The sequence below is a fragment of the Scaptodrosophila lebanonensis genome, unplaced genomic scaffold (assembly GCF_003285725.1).
Source record: "Scaptodrosophila lebanonensis strain 11010-0011.00,11010-0021.00 unplaced genomic scaffold, SlebRS2 tig00000096-arrow-pilon, whole genome shotgun sequence".
Lineage (NCBI taxonomy): Eukaryota > Metazoa > Arthropoda > Insecta > Diptera > Drosophilidae > Scaptodrosophila > Scaptodrosophila lebanonensis.
In genome coordinates, this window is record NW_022060567.1 from 2,931,504 (window position 1) to 2,948,710 (window position 17,207).

The 17,207-nt window shown below is 37.5% G+C and overlaps 1 protein-coding gene across 4 annotated transcripts in view; it reads right to left on the reverse strand.

Moving 5' to 3' along the window:
• The window catches only part of LOC115627542 (rab11 family-interacting protein 1), a 31,243-nt gene that overhangs the window by 2,578 nt on the left and 11,458 nt on the right, over nucleotides 1–17,207 (reverse strand). Inside the window, exons 2-7 of one of the 4 annotated variants that reach the window (XR_003995702.1) lie at nucleotides 4,788–4,932; nucleotides 2,757–4,717; nucleotides 1,816–1,964; nucleotides 1,594–1,754; nucleotides 551–586; nucleotides 244–436 (exon numbers count right to left, since the gene is read on the reverse strand). Coding sequence is in view for 2 of the 4 variants with exons in the window: in XM_030523250.1 (XP_030379110.1) it covers nucleotides 551–586; nucleotides 1,594–1,754; nucleotides 1,816–1,964; nucleotides 2,757–4,717; nucleotides 4,788–4,932 (2,452 nt within the window). In the remaining 2 variants the exon portion in view is untranslated. The remainder of the gene's footprint in view (nucleotides 1–243; nucleotides 437–550; nucleotides 587–1,593; nucleotides 1,755–1,815; nucleotides 1,965–2,756; nucleotides 4,718–4,787; nucleotides 4,933–17,207) is intronic. The other 3 variants (XR_003995703.1, XM_030523250.1, XM_030523251.1) reach the window with 3 other exon arrangements.

Sequence of the window (17,207 nt, forward strand, 5' to 3'; positions counted from 1 at the left end):
GATAGAGAGAGAGGGAGAGATGGTGAGATAAAGAGAGAGAGAGAGAGGGACAAACAACATTCGATCCAAAAGAACCTTCGCATATGAAAAATGGTCAATAGCCGTATCCTTAAGTGAATCCATAACAGTGTACATTGCAGACGCAAATGGACGGACATATACAAGTATGTAGTACATACTCGTATGTACTACTATGTATGTGTTTAATGGGTGGAAGGACAACACAAAGCAAAAACTTCTTACATATATGCGGCCGCTGCTGCACTGTTGTCGTTGTTGTTGTTGTTTGTTACTCTTATTCTTATTGTTGTTGTGGCTGTTGTAACTGTTTGTCTAGGTGGAAAGCGTGCCGGAGGATCCCGTCTTATTGTTGTTGTTGTTGATTGTTAAGATACGATTTGATTCTTAGTTGTTGTAAAACTTAGCTTGTATTTTGCTGTTGTTGTTTGTTGTGATAGTTGTTGTTGTTGTTATTATGGGTGTTGTTGTTGTTGTTGTTATTAAGTATATATTAAATGCAACTACATGAGCAAAAATTCACAGCACTTACTTTAAAAAGTCATTCATATTGATGTAGTTTTTATAACTAAATAAAAAGGAGAAACACATAAATCAATAACGAAATAAAGAGCACAGGTGCATGCAACAAAACAATGTGTTTGGGCGCGTGATTATGGGGCTTACATTAAAATTCTATTATGATCGGGAGCCTAATGGCTCCGCTTAACCCAGCTATTGCCAAGTAACTAATTTTTATGAATTGCTCGTAATTTGTTGAGAAATTCGGACCAAAACTAATAGGAGTAGACATAATATGGCCATGGTCTGGCAGGACTTAAAGATGTCTAGAATAAAATGTGACTTTCTGCTCATCACATTGCAGAAGTTTTAAATAAAACATGCAGCGCTTAATCTATAATTTGTCTCTTGTAGCTTTGCAGTAAAGCACAATCTTCAAAAACTGTCGAAAATAATGCTAGTCATTGCACAATATTCTGAAAATTTTAATTATTTACCCATTTTGGCAGTGAGTAATATTCTAAGTGGACGCATGACAAAAGAATGTTCGGAATTTCGCGGCTGGACTAGCAATTGCCATTGCTAAAAATGATAAAGTAATAAAAACTCTATCTATCTTAATAGATTATATATGTACATATGTATAAATCTAGAGAAAAACAAATTTTTTGAAAAGGGATCGAGAATTTCAATCCAATGGTTTAATTCATTTGATTGGATTGAAGCTTTTGCTATTGAAACGTTTTACAGACAACCGAAAGAAAATCGCAAATGTTTCGATCGGTAATGCCGACCAACATAAAGAAAATCGGTGGAAATGGCCAACGGCTTACATTTGTATTTAAACCTGTCCCTAACCTAGCCTACAATCTATCTAGACAAATTTACTGTCTGTGTCCGGAACACCAATGGTGAAAAGTAGAAAAGAAAAACAATTAGACGAACGTCTAATACGTTCAGTCCCCCGCAACAATTTATAGAATCCATTACACTATAAGTATGTGCGATTAATATGCTAGCATGCTATATTATATATGGACTGTTGCAGTTCTGTGTTGTGGTGCTAATTGCTACCTTTTGGCTGACGTGGTTCGGGAATAGGGATTCTGCAAAATCTTCGGATGCGTCTCCATGACCCGTAGCAGCAAATTATCGAGGTAATCCTCCAGCTCCTTGACACGCTGTCGCTGTAAAAGCGCCTCGTTCTCCATTCCATTGGCAATTAACATTAGCTCCTGTGGTGTATAATCATAAATAAGTTTCCATTTTATTTAGATGAATAAGCTGACAACATACCTCTCGCGATTTGCCTTCATATTTTTTGGCCAGCTGTGCAGAAATTTCCGAACGACGCTCCGCATGTGAGATGGACTTTTCATGTCCAATTATAATGCGCTCCGAAGATTTCGGGCTGGGCGAGTTACTGTCATTATCGTTGTTTTTATCTGAAGGAACGCAAACACGGGAATTAGTTATGGATTATTTAATGGCAAATCACTCAAAATGCCGACGATGGGATGGTGATGGAAATCCACTGGCGGATTCAAAACGCAACAAAAAAACCAAAAATACATGGATTTGGGAAGAGGTTCACAACACGAGAGAGAGACAGAGAAGAGAGAGTGAAAGAGAAAGCAGGAATGATGATTTTTGTGATGGTAAATGAGTTCAGTAGAAATCGTCTTAGATCAGCTTATATCGTAAAGCACTGAATTGTAGAATATTAACTCTACGATTTCTACATCACTTTTTTGTCGATGATCATGATGGTGATGATGTGTGTGGAATTCATGAATAATATATCGCTTTAGAGGATGCTAAATATGGCAGCTAGTTGGAAATAGTTCGCTTTTTGGTATTGATAAGGTTTGCATGGTTGTTTTGGTTGATTGGTTGATTGATTTGATATTTATTTTGGATTGATTTGGTTTGGTTGTTGGGTTGTTTCTCAGGATCCGCCAGTGATTTACAAACACTGCAGCACGCCGCACTCCCTCGTCGCGCGCCCGCACATTCACATATGTACGTACAGTAGTATTTTGGGAGAGAAACGCAAACACAAACACACAAACCCTTTAACAACAGCTTAACCGAGTGTCTAAGTTGCTGATTGATAGCAGTGGAGATCTTAATTCTGTGGTTTGGTCGTTGCTTGTGTTGTGCGTTTGTCCCCTGTACTTTATTCTGTGTTTTCTTGTTGTGGTCTTTGTACACGTATATGGGTTCTAACAGCTCACCTCGCTTATTGCCATATTTGAATTTTCCCAAACGCTTTTCCCAACGTTCGCCGTTGCCGCTGCCACCCCCATTGCTGATAAACTCCTTGGGCGATTGTTCGGGCGTTAAAAAGTTGTGCTCAATGGACTCATGATCGGAGGACACCAGCTGTCGCTGTTGTGGAAGCTCTGTTGCCTCCTCCATTGAGGTGGAGCGCTTGGCAAAACTGAGTATGCGTTGATCTTCCTCACGTCGTTTGGCATCACGTCGCCGCTGCTCTTCGAGCTCATGCTGAAGGGCTGCCTCCTCCTCGCGTAGACGCTGCTCGTTCAGACGAAGCTCAGCCTCTAAGCGGGCGTCCTCCTCAATGCGACGTTGACGAGCCAATTCGATGGCAGCCTCTTCCTCAGCTTTTGCCTTTGCTTTAGCCTCTTGTTCGGCTTTTGCCTTCTCTTCGGCAGCTATCTTAGCCTCCATATCCTGTTCATTGCTCAATACTCGGGGCTTGGGCTTGGGAGGCAATGTTATGTTCGGGACATCATCTTCGTCGCTAAAAATGCTGCTATTGCGTTGCTCGAATTTAGCAAAGCTGGCATTAAAATCATCGAAATTGCGCTGGGAGCCGTCAACTGGCGACAGGAGAGAAATCTGCTTTACAAATGGACTTGGAGCCTGCTCCTTCTTCTTTAAGTCGAGAGTCATTGGTGGTTGGGGCTTTGGAGACGGAACCGTCTGTTTTTCTTTCTCATCATATTCGCTATCTGAGGAGCTAGACGAAGACGATGAGCAGGACAAGGAGGTAGGATTCGGCTTCGTAATTGCATTGCCAATCGGCTCTTTCTCCTTTTCACTTTCTTCCTGCTGTTTTTCCTTATGCTCTGGCTGATACTCTTTCACATCCTCGCTTGTGGGCAGCGGCACACGCGCCAATTCCCATGAGCGGCGCTTCAGCGAATCTGTACTGCCAATATCCAAAAACTTGCCATTCCCACCATACAGCTTTGATTCCCATTCATCCAGCTTGGGTGAGGAGGGCAGCTCCACCTTAGGTGTCTGCTCCAACACACGTTCCGGGCTGAGCAATACCTCTGGCTCGACATTGACGCTGTGCGGCGTGCGCGGCGGCTTCGAGGGAGGCGGCAATGTGCGACCGCGTACACTAAAATCTATCTCAAGCTGCTCCATTTCCGCATCGATGGGACGATCATCATCCTCATCGAGCGTCTCTTGCAATTTGCTAGTAGGCTTACCTCCGCTTTGTTTTCCGAAGCTTCTTCCGTTGTAGCTGCTGCTGTTATTGTTGCTAAGAAGTGGGGAAGGGTTGCGTGGCGCAAAGTTTTGCGTTGGAGCTTGCAAGCCGCTGCGTTGTATGTTCAGAGAACTGCCCGAGCTCTTGTGCGACAAATTGTCAAAGACAAATTCGTCCTCATCCTCGCTAATGACTCCAGGATCGGCTTCACCAGCACGCTGACCGCGTCGTCGGCCACTCCCACCGTGAACACCGATGCTCGCCGAACTATTTGGTGTACCGATACTAGCAAAGGATCCGCTGAACGATGAGTTATCATCGCCATCAGCGTGCTTCTTCTTGCTTCGTATGTGCAACTTGGAACTGAGAGAACCGGCCAACTTCTTGATGCTCTTGCGCTTCTCACCTTGTCCAATAGAGAGCAGGCTGCCGCCCACAGAACTGGCCAATTGCCCGATAGAAGACTTATGTTTGTCTTTCTTACTCAGATCCGTTAGGGAACCCGATTTGACGACGAAAGCTATGCGTACTTCGAGCTCGCCACGCTCCTTATTCTTCTTCTCCTTGCCTGGTTTGCTTTCCAGCTTTAACCAACGTGCCCGTGGACGATCGTGCACATCCATATCCTTCAATGGCAACGTGACCTGTCCCAGAAACTCATCAATTCCCAGATTATTGCGATGCAGGCAGGTCAATGTTAGCTCGGCACGATTGCCCTGATCGGGTATTTTTCTGAAAAAAAAAACAAAAGGGACAATTAAAAGGCTTATCATTAGGTGTAATTGATGTCAAAGCCACTTACAGTTCGCATTCCTCATTCCAATTGACATTCGTCTCGGCCTTTTCTTTGACGGAAGTCTGATACTTTTCCCTGCCCAGAGCGATTGTGACGAAGCAATTGTTGGTGCCATTCTTTCCCTTTGTGAGCAGCCCACGCGCTCGTTGCACTGCAATGACAAAGATGTGGCGAAAGTTAGTCAAGTGATTAATAACATTCATATGTTTAATCTTAAAGGAATAGGGACCTGTCTAGTTGGTCTTTAAAAGTAATTTTGCACAAATAAAATCAACTGGTATCGAGACTATTGAGATAGACATTCCTTTATCAAGCCAAATGGTAGCTGATGACCGTGAAGGAAGCGATCAATTTTTAACAAAATGTTCAGGCCTCCTCTCCGTGCTTTAATAATCTTTTCCACAAATCACATGAATAATCCTTCAAACAGATATATTACAAGATATATGATACATATATAAGATATATGATACAGTTCTCCTAACACGATTTCAATATTACATTAAAATTTAAACAGATATTGAAAAGTAACTGCAACCAAGCGCCAGAGTTCGAAGCCAATACCCAAATAATATCGTTTGGAGAAGTTTCAAGTGAAGGCAATGTGGATTTGCTTTTACGATTTCAAGGGTCTTGTTCACAAAGAATTCGTTTCAACGGGCCAAACTCTAAATACAGTAGATTATCTTGCTTTATTTGGAAGCTACAGACAAAATATATAATTTATAGCTGTTCTACAAAAGATATGACCAAGAAAGAGTTTTTGTGTTTAAAAACACATTTTGTTTATATATTGTTTAGATATTGAAAACGTCCAAAGGTTTTGCCAAAACTCCTAAAAATGTAAAAGACTGTTTCATATTGAAAATTGGAAAGTACAGACCGATATACTCGTATATATCGCAGAACATGAAATAAAGAAATAAAGTTTGTGTTGAAGGGTAAGATAACTTTATCTCGTTGTGTTGATCAAAAGATATATACTATATGAAGACGTAAATGCTTCCTTCGTCTGTATTACATAAATTTCATATTTTGTCTATAATTATATATATGCTACGTATCAGGTTTAAGAATAGCTAACAAATATTCTGTTTTAGAACGGTTTTAAGTAGAGAACTGAGAAAGAAATAGATTGATGGGCAAAAAGTTGTGAACTACATCCATTCCATTTCTAAGATCATATTTACTTCAACACCATTGATATGCCACAAATACTTGTGGTTCAATTAAAGCTGAGTTCATCGCTTATCTGGGGCATAATGTGGATCTGATTTACCCGTCGCATTTACTTAAATATGTATTTAGAGTGGCGCCATCGCGTTTTACAATGGTGCGCATTGTAGCTTTCTATGGCGACGCCCAGGCCTTCTCCCAGCCTATGCCTAAAACAACACTTGATTTGATTTGAACCACCAGCCTAAGCCAAAAGCCTCTGCTGCTTTGATTTCTCAGATATTCGCTTCAACATTTGCGCACCGGATGTGCGACTGTGCCGGCTCCGGCTCCGGCGTTGGCTTGGCGTCGAGGTCACGCGGCACTCGAGTGAAACTTCGTTTTCGAAATTTGCTTTTGGATCACAAACCGTCGCCTGTCAACACAACCACTCACATATTCAGTTCGTCAGTCTGTCAGTTATTCAATCAAGTGATTGTCGCTTGCTTGGGTCTGATGACATTACCAACAGAATTCGCAAAACCGACGGCACATTCCACAAAGACCTACAGATTAGCAGAATCTAAAGTCTTTTGCCGGAAATACAGAAGCTTGCCTGCAACTCAAAATTAAACTTTTTGTACTCAACTGGAAATGAGCTGACAAAGTGTTTCTGCCTAAAATTATCAATGAACGCATTTGAAATGCGAACCAGTGATCGATTGTCCCACCAAGTGTGCTGATCATGAACAGCAAGATCACCTTACGAAATCTAAATAAATGGAACTTCCTATATCCCATTAGAGGCGGCGAAAAAACAAAAAAAATAAATAAATAAATAATAGCACGAGTTGGCAGTTGGCTTCAATGCAATACGCATTAAGCTTAATGGTTGATTGCGTCTATACCAAGAAGTCCCTTTTTGGTTAGGTTATTCAATCGGAACGGCTACAAGAGGGCACCATGTAGGCTCTACAAGTTATTTTCAAAAATATTTCCAGGCAACAGTACGATGTTATGGTAAAATTATTATATGTACTTAGACCCAACACCAATAGCTGTGTACACGGTTTCTTCCACACAAGATGACTGACGATCAAAATATCAACTAATTGGTTGATGATATTTAAAGAAGTTTATTCTTAAAGAAAAGAACGCGATTTATGTGCGTATTAGACACTGCGGAAAATGACATTAAACTCTAATTTAACATGTTCTTAGATCATGTTGTTAAATCAATATATGGTGTCCCGAAAGAAAGTTCCCTACTTGTATCGTTTTAATCTTTAAAGATTCCAAAATTTTGGGGTACAGCTTATATGTACAGAGAGTTCGATTAAAGAAGATACACTTAAAATTATACAAATAAAAATTATGGGAGCTAAAGAAAATTTTTTTAGAGGAATACAATTAATTTAATCTTAAGCGACTAGTTTTGAAAAAGTTACGGTTTCCGAAATTAAATGAATACCAATTTTTGTTAATTAAAGATTTTTTTATAAATTCGAAGCTGTTGACTATTTCTATAGTGTTGGTCAATCAAGATGAAACTTTATAAAAGGATATTTAAGCGAGGTAGTAAATGATTAAATAAATTTGAAGACAACCTAAAATTTAAATTAATTTAAACACTTCCAACGAAGGAATGTGTGCTTTGAATCAAGAAACATAAGCTTGCTCTTTCTCGGAGGTAATAGAGCTTATTTTGTTTCGTCAGGGTATCAAGAAATTAACACCAATTATCCAAGGGTGAATGATAATTGCTTTTTAAAAATTTTCATATAATTGCAACTATATTTGAAGTCTTCCTAAATCTTTCTACGGCTTCATGACAATTGTGAAGCAACTTTTGGAACCTTAGCTGTTAATATTTCTTGAAACGGAAAGAAAATAAAAGAAGACTCATCTTGCTACATAAGGCCTAAGTGAAGAGTATAAAGAAATGAGCATTATTCACTCAAAAGAGAACAGTGATAGTTGCTTTTTAAAATTGTTCAGATGTTTGCAACTCTGTCTGAAGTCTTCCTAAATCTTTCTGGGGCTTCACGAAAATTGTGAAGCAAGTTTTTGAACTCTAGCTGTTATTATTTCTTCAAACAGAAAGAAAAGAAGATGCATCTAGTCACGTAACCCCTAAGTGCAGTGCAGTGAGTGTGAAGAAATGAGAGAACTAGAGTGATAGAGGGATTTTTCAAATAATTGCAAAGGCATTCTTCCGGCTGTAAAATCCTCTCACTCACTGAGAATTTCGTCACAGTCATACTATAGTTTGACGAAGGATTTATGTTTTGGCAGACTTTACAGCAAAAAATAAAATATATACATACATATATACTCTTATATGTGTACATGTATGTAGTAGGTATGTTTACATATTTTTACAGTTGCAATTGTACATTTAAATAATTATAGTTTGTTGACAACCACAACAACAGTAATGATGCAAAGTGCTTTGGGCCAACAAAACAACACATTAAAATAACACTTATACAGTGTGTTTCATAACAAAATAACAACAACAATAATAACAGCAACAATTACTGAGTAAAAGGTGTTAAAATGGAAAACAACGAAACTTTGCATTTACATATTTGTTGCTTCTTCTGTCTGAGTGCCTTCTTCTTCTGTCTCATCTTTAGGCTTTAATACAATTTGGCATTTGGAATTCGCCAAATGTAAATTCGTCGACGTTGCTGGCAGCGTTGGCGCCGCTGCCGACGTCAACGGTGGGCGTCTTGGAGCTGCATAATTATTATCGCATTAGCAGTTGTTGTTGCTTTTGTTTTCCTAGCCTTTTTCTACGCCCGTTTGCTATTTAAAAGTCTGTTTATATTGATGTTGTTGCTGTTGGTTGTTGGCTGTTGGCTGTCTTGCCACATAACTTAAGCCAATTTAGGAAGTTTTTGCGACGACATCGCCCGTAATTGAGGCTAAAGACAATAAGCAAAACGGTTAAAGACAAACGGCAAACAGTTAAAATAAAATGTGCAGTAATAGCCAATAGACAGAGCCAATAGACAGAGAGAGGCGAATAGAGAGCCATAAGGCAGAAGCATAAAATATGCAACAACGATGTCGAGAATGTTGTTCTATGAACTAGAGAGATTGGCGCATATCGGAACGTTCTTGCAGCTGAGCATTGGAATGTTAGAGACATTCACAGACACTGCCAGGAAATAAGTATTTAAAAGTCTTCTTTCCGAATCTGTTATTTAGTTTCTTTGCTTTTACACATTTCTTCAGTTCAATTCCTTTTTTAAATTATGATTTTCCCCAAAAATAAACAAGGGAAACTCATAAATGTTTGACAAATCTTAGCTTAAGCTACTTAAATAGTTTAAACATAAATGTATGTATAGAACAGGCAGAAGAGAAGGAAGTAGAACTATTTCATTCTTATAGCTAGGAATAAAAACTATATTTTATTCACACGCAAAGCACGTTTACTACAAATCAAATAATATTTTATGTAGAACCGACCGTTTGAAAAATTAGGAGAAAGTTTCATTTAAATAGGTTCACTATATCATACAGCTGCCGTAGTAACAATTGGTTCCACAAAGACTCTGAGGAGGTATGCAAGAGCTAGAATAGCACGACCATAGTGCTCTTTACTAAATAATTTACACATAACCACATTAAAATCTAATTAAAAATAATGCCTCGAAGAATATTTTGAATGCATTAACAGTTGGCTTTCAGGTGTATTTTGAATATCTATTTAATAAATAACAACAAAGTATGAGAAGAGAAATTGAAATGTTTACGAAATGAAAATAGCATCGGGAACCAAATCGTTCAAAATTTCCTAAGGTTCACCGTATTTTTAGTGCAAATTGGAGGTCTGTCTCAGCATAAGCTGAAATGTCAAGAAGCAAGATATCTCAAATTGTCATCATCATCATAATGATCGTCATGATGATGATGAGAGTTGCCAAATGAATCAATGGAACAACAATTCGCAGCAACGCAGCACAAAAATAGAAAGGTGGAACCGAAGAACAACAGCCACAGCCAGAGACACAGCCAAGCCAAAAGGGGCAAAGCAACTAAAAAGCCGAAATGCAAAAACGCTTTTGCCGTTAAGTTGTTTTAGCCAAATGTATGGTTTTCGTTGCCTGTTTTATGGCCAACTCTGCCGATGACGGTTACGGCTGCTTTCGATAATGGAACATTTCCTTTTCGCTTTTTTGAGTCATGAGTATAAGGTGATGTGGTTGTTGTTGTTCTTTTAGTTGTAATTGTTGTTGCTTGATACGATAAGGGCGATGAAATAGTTTTCTGCAAAATCACAAGCAGCACATTTCAATTGGCTCTGGCTTGCAGTGCGAAAAGTATGTGTGTTTGTATACTTTTATATTATTTCTATTATTTGAAGCACTTTTGCAAAACTAAACTAATGTCCTCTTGAAGATGCATAACAGTCAGAATGTATGACAACGTTCCAGAGCACAAGAACTACTTTTAAATGAACAATCTAATGCCAGCTATTAGAGCTGGCTTTGCGAATAGAGCTCTCTTGGAAATTGGTTATCTACATATATAAGTTGTTATTTACCACCGACGAATGGTTTCTAAAAGCAGTTCCAGCTTTAAAGGTCTCCTAAGTGGGAGAGAAACCAAATGAAGATTACAAACATATTGACTTATTTATATTTCACGTCGCAACCTTCTTGATTGAAGCATAATTGAAATTTCAAAGTCATCATAAAATTTAATAATTGTCAACCTAGGACAGATCGCAAATAGCAATTAGAAATTTATTAAACAATAAAATACAAAATATTTTCAGAATAGCAGCCCTTAAATACACTATCTTATCATAGAAATCAAATTCCGAAATCACAATCGCATCATCGAATATTATGTATATCAACATATTATTACCTTTAAGTCAACTGGGTACTAATCGAGAGCGTGACTAATTAATTGTATGTACATATATAGTTATACTTGTACTATACTATATGTATAATTATCTATGTATGTGTGGTGCTTCTGTTATGTGCACTTGAGTGCTAAGGGGCACCAGCAATGGGAATAGTGTGGAGGGGCAAATATGAAATGGGGCCGCGTGGGAGGGTGTGGGCGAGAGCGAAGGCGTTGGCGTCAAAATCGTCGGCTTTATTGAAAGTTTGTCTTGAGCAAACAAGCGTCATGAAAATAAACAAAAGCGGTGGAGAAACTACGGCCCACAGCCGTACACAGAGCAGCCGCAACAACAACAAACACACTAGACTACTAGTTATTGGCGTAATGAATGGATATGGGAAAATTCGCACACCAAACGAAAGTACAATAAACAGCATTGAATAAAGCTCTTGTGACAATTTGTTAGCGTTTTGATTTTATTTTCCCAGAAACCTATATAAGTATAATAGTTACATATAGTCATATAGTCATCATGCATACCGCTGATATAGGAATTTATTCTCCTATTCTCTATATATTGGCCATGTTAAGTATCCCGTGGGTTGGGTTGATTGACAACCAAACTTCTGGGCTGTACTCTTCACATAACTCTACATTGGTACTGCCAGCTTTTAATTCTACATTTAATTCTTACAAATTAAAATATCTCTCCTAAAGCTATAAATACAAGTTGGATTATGCTGTATTTAAATGATATTTCAAATGCTTACTTTTTAAAAAATTGCACGAATTGAAGAAGAACTTGTTGCATATTTAATGATAAGTATATGGAACACCTATTTGGCAAAACGCCGATAAAAAAGTGTACGTATAAACAGCTATTTACAATATTGTATAGTATAGTATATAGTATATAGTTTCTAGTCTCAATTTTCTCCCACTTTCGGGCTTAGTTTTCCAAAGCCCCATAATTTTCCAAGCAAACGATATTTGTTTCTTATTGTGACTGTATTTTTCAAATGCATTGGTAGAAGGGGAACAATCAAACTCTTCCTTGAAAAGTGTAAAAGCATATTGGTTTTAGAGAGCACTTTTGTAACACCTATAAGAAAGAATCGTTATAGGATTATATATGGCTGTTCAAACAAATTCAAATTGCGATGTCACTCGCCCCACAGTTTTAAGGCTGTCTCATATCTACCATAGTAACGACATAATTTGAATGGAGTTCTTGTATGAACAACTTCTTGCTCATAAAGATATTGTAACGAAATCGAATATTGCGAATGTAAAATATGATTTCTAATGAAAAATGAGAGAGATATGAAATATCCATAGTACGGGGCCCAAACCAAGTGACATATTGAAAGGTATATAGGAAAGATTGGTTGAAGGACTGCGCTAATAAGGGCCGGTCACTGGGTATTCAGGGTATGCAATTTTTTTTAAAATTTGATATTAGACGTAATCACGGGAATATGCATCTAAAAAATAAGATAGGTGTATACGGGATCCTGAGAAGAGGCCTGCAACAAACACCAACCTGTACATATTAAGCCATGACCTCGTATACAAAATTATATCGAACCTAAAAATATTAGATACACGATTTCATTGAACAAATTTTTTTGTGACATCTTGCTAGGTGTAGTTATGGTACATATAAGATCTAAAGAAGTTTCCTGTTTTTGTTTTTTTATAGCTTATACTCTTCTCTCATTCGCGCAGAACATACGGGTATTTTGAGGCCGGATTGTTTGTTGGTTGACCGGACTGTGCGATTGCATTCGACTAAATGACTGCCGGGCTGGCGTTTGTACTCGTATGTATGTTGCTTCAACTGTTCGTGTATTTGTTTACTGTCAATTATACATTGCTTCACATGGCTTAGTTTCCAAACACACACACACACACGCATACTTGAATATAAGCACGAATACAAACACACCTAGAAATGAAAATTTCGCGGCTGCACCTTCATTTTGTGCGACCCCACAACAATACCAACAACAACTACAAACAATGGCGCACAAACTAACAAACAAATAGCAACAACAACAATGGCACAGTCACATTAGGCGCTCTTTTAACTTTTGCTGGCCTTTGTGAGAGGGTCAACTTTGGGTTAATTAATTTCAATGAAATCATTTTCTGACGTTTGCTTGAATCTTTCTGTTTCTGTTTCAGTTTCTGTTGTTGCTGTTGATCTCTTTTGATTTTGATGTTTATTGTTTGTTGTTTTTGCAGCTATGGCCCTATTTATTCTCTCCAAGAACAACATAATTCATGTTATGTACATATTTCCTTTCTAAAAACTTTACCACAAAAATGCTAACGACAAAAATAATATTAATGTGCATGGCAAAATTGTCGCAATGTTATTGTATACTACTGTATAATAGAGAAATAGCTTTGCTTACATCACCAGCGAAGATAAACCTGAACAGGTCTCAAAACATACACATATGTGTGCTTAGATGTATTTAGTAAACACCTATATGAACTAAAAAATTGAAAAGAAATGTAATGAAAAGAACGGGGAATATGCATAAATAGCGAACCTATGCCTGCTGAAAGGTGGAGCGACAAGAAACGCTGGAATTCCCCATATGTATGTAGCTAATACCATTAGTTGGTTACGACATTGTTATAAACAAAAAAAATAAAATATAATATATATACATATATATGTATAATATAATATATATATACATATATAGGTTTCCAGATTACCAGATTTAACTTCCAACACCTATACAATCCTTAAAACTGCATCAATGAATCTGAAGTTTTGTTCGTTATATATATGTACATATGTATTCTTCATTTATATTAATGGAAAAAATAATAATTAATCAACTTTTTGAGAAACTAAAAATGTATCCACATCATATGCACGTTTTTCAAAATTGTCCATATTGGTTAAATTTATTTAATATTTAGTCCCTAGCTTTAATTACACTATTAATGTGTACATTTCCACTAGTTTTTTTATAAGTCCGTGTGGATTATTGCTGCACTCCATCTGAATTCGCAACCAAAGTTCATCCAAACCATACGCTGCAGTATCTTACTGTGGTGCCAGTCGAATTTTTATTTTTAGCTGAGCCCACAAATTTTCAATGTGGCTAAGAGATCAGATCTTTGAGCAGGCTACTGCATTACTTAAAAATTGTGGTTGTTAAGCCAATTCCTAACGATTTTAGCCCTGTGCTTCGGGTCTACATCGTGTTGAAAAATTATAATCGGTAGGGATATTCTGGTATATTGGTCTCCAAAATTTGAAGAGACATTACGTTTCTTCATTTATTATTTCATCGATTTACAAAATTGCTTGAAAATTCTTAACGATTTTAGCCGAGAACTTCGGATCTACACGACGTGTTGAAAAATAACTTGAGATAGGATGTGCATTTTCCCCACGAAGTCTGGTATATTGGTCTCCAAGCCATGAAAGGTAATGTTAATTCATTTATTATTTTATCGATTTACAAACTAACAGCTGGGCAATAGCAGATAGATGCTGCTGCTTCAAAAATATATATGGCTTATATCATCTATTTGTACGAGTATATACATACGTACATATGTACTTGTACATATGTAGTATATTGCAGTTTCCAAAGGAAAAAAAATCAATGGTTTGTAACACAAACGAATGACACCACAAAGACAACAAAAACAACAGCAACATCAAGAACGAGAACAACTAATAACGCCAGTTACCCATTGAGTTGTACAGGCAACCGATCGACGAACCGTTAAAACCTGGGCGACCTGATTCGGTGTCAGTTACCAGTTGCCAGTTACCGGCTACCAGCTACCAGTTGGATGTTGTCGCTTCATCTGCCGTTGGCGAACGATGGTGGGAGGAGCAACATCACGAATTGGGCGTTGGAAACAGAACGTCGGCAAGTGGAAATGTAGAATTGTAGGATTGACAGCCGGTATTTGCCTGTCTGCCCGTCTGCCCTGTCTGTCTGTCTGTCTGCGTGTCTGCCTCTCCCTACTTGCTGTAAAAAGTAAATTATGTACAAATGTAAAAATTCAACGCATGCATCGCTGTGTTCTCTGCTCCACATTTTTATTTGATCGCTTCAAAGTGAAAATTGTGTGGGGAGCACAGAGGACGGAGCAGAAACAGAAGCCATGAGACACAAAACAGACACAGCGGTTCGTGTTTTTGTTGTTGCCATTGTAGGGGCAATGTTCGCTCGCCTTTTTACGCATGCTAATGAGGCCTGAAATAATGCAATGCGACCAACTGTCTCTCCTTCTACTTCTCCCTCTCTCCTTCTCCTGCTACTACTGCTGCTGCTGCTGCTGCAAATAATGCCGCTTTGGCGCTCTTGTGGCTCCATTTGATTTCATTTAAAAAAAGTGTTTAACTTCGCATTTGGCGTCTTTGTCTCTTGTCTTTTTCCTTGTTTTTGTTGTTGTTTTTTTTTTTTTTTTTGCTGTGTCTGTGTCTGTCGCTTTCCATCTGTACACGTTCCGATTTTCGTTGATTATCGTTTGTTTTTGCTTAACTTTTTTATGTTGCTCGAACGCTTTGGTTGCAATTTCCGTTCCGCTTTTTATAGCGATTGTTGTTGTTGCTGATTATTGCCACTGCCATTTGACATTGGTGTTTTTTTCCGTTTCGTTTCCTAATTGTCAACACCACCAGCAAATGCAGTCGAAGCATACAAAGCTCGATACCGACAGGCCATACCCCCTCTCTTGTCCACAAAAGAATGTGTAAAGATTTTGTTATGGGTGTAATTTTTAAGCAGATTATTTTGGCCACTTTAACCATTTAAGGGCATATACAACAAAGTCGGAAAGATTACCAAAGGGAACGAATTCGCCACCACAATTGAAATTCAAACCACTTTGGATTTTCGACTATACAGAATAAATGTAATGGATTTTCGACTACACAGAATAAATGTAATATACTTGTATGTACATACAAGTATGTATGTATGTATATGTCTTAAGTCGCAGCTGAGCTAAAAAATAGATTATAGTCTTCACTGTCGACAAACTGGATCCACAAGGGGCGCATACAAAGAATAGTACCGGACGCAATTGACTTCGGCTCGAACCGTACTGGAAATTTCAAGAATTACGGGAGTTATGAATAATCACTTATAGCGCGAGAGTGCATCAGAAAAAAATGAATAAATAATTAAACTAGTCCCTTCTCGGTCTAAGAAGAATCTGAATACTAAGTTTGTTTATTCTAGCTCTTATACTTTCAGAGATTCATTTTAGATCGTGAAATATTTATCAATTTGTAGAATTAGATTTGTTAATTTAATTTTTATTAGATTTTCATGTTTTTTTTTGGCAATAAATTTTTTATTAAATGATTTAGTTTATTTTATTGAATGAGAAGTTGTTTCTTTAAATTCAATAAATTCTGTTATAACTGTGTGTTACCTCCTTCTGTGTGTTACCTACATTCGCACTAAACTAGTATGCCCTTGCACATTCCATGCACAGGGTATAATGATAAAACTATTAATCGAAAATCGATCAAGTTTATATTTGAAGAATTCTTTCCTGGGTCATTTTTACAAGACTCTCCAGAACTAATAACATCAAATAAAACAACAAAAGAAAAGGCAAAAGAAAATAAATGCAAATAAAAGATGAAAGGAGAAACAAGAAAAGTTCCTTAAAAAGTGCTAATGACGCTTCAAATTTAATGAAGAGTATTGACTCACTCATATTCATAAATAAATAAAATATAGTGTGTAAAGAAATAAATACAAGCAAACAATTTTACTGAACACCTTTTTTACTCCATTAATTGAAAAGTGAAGAATGGCGAACCACAAAGATGATCAGCACGAAGAGACGAATTCAAATCGTGATAACTGTTGCCCCACGACCTAAATGATATTGATTTGTTGTGGAAGATTTGGTAATTCAGTCACAACTGAGTAAATTGGTTGTCCATGATCATGAAGGAAACAGCTAGCTTTATACAATTATAAAACACATTGAAGGGTATATAGGTAGACGATAACTGAACTGTTAGCTCGTTTTGTCATATTTCTAATAATTTACTATTGTATAGCTCGATTTGTAGCTGCTAACAAATTCGACACCTTAGCGCCAACTATAAATAACCAGTTTTCTTTTTCTGTTCAATTTGGTTTTAATTCATGGCAACGATTTTGATCATCGACTCCCCAGCAGCCAGTCTGCCAGCCAGTCAGTCAACGTATTTAGCAAACAAAACGTACTGCACAATGAATAATAAGTATATAATATATGAATAAGGCATTTACGAAGGTTGCTATACAAATGTAAGTTCAGACATCATTGAGCAAAGTGCTCGAAATTCAAATGTTCATGAATAATGCACAAGTCGCATGAAATGGAATACTCATTTACATGTACATA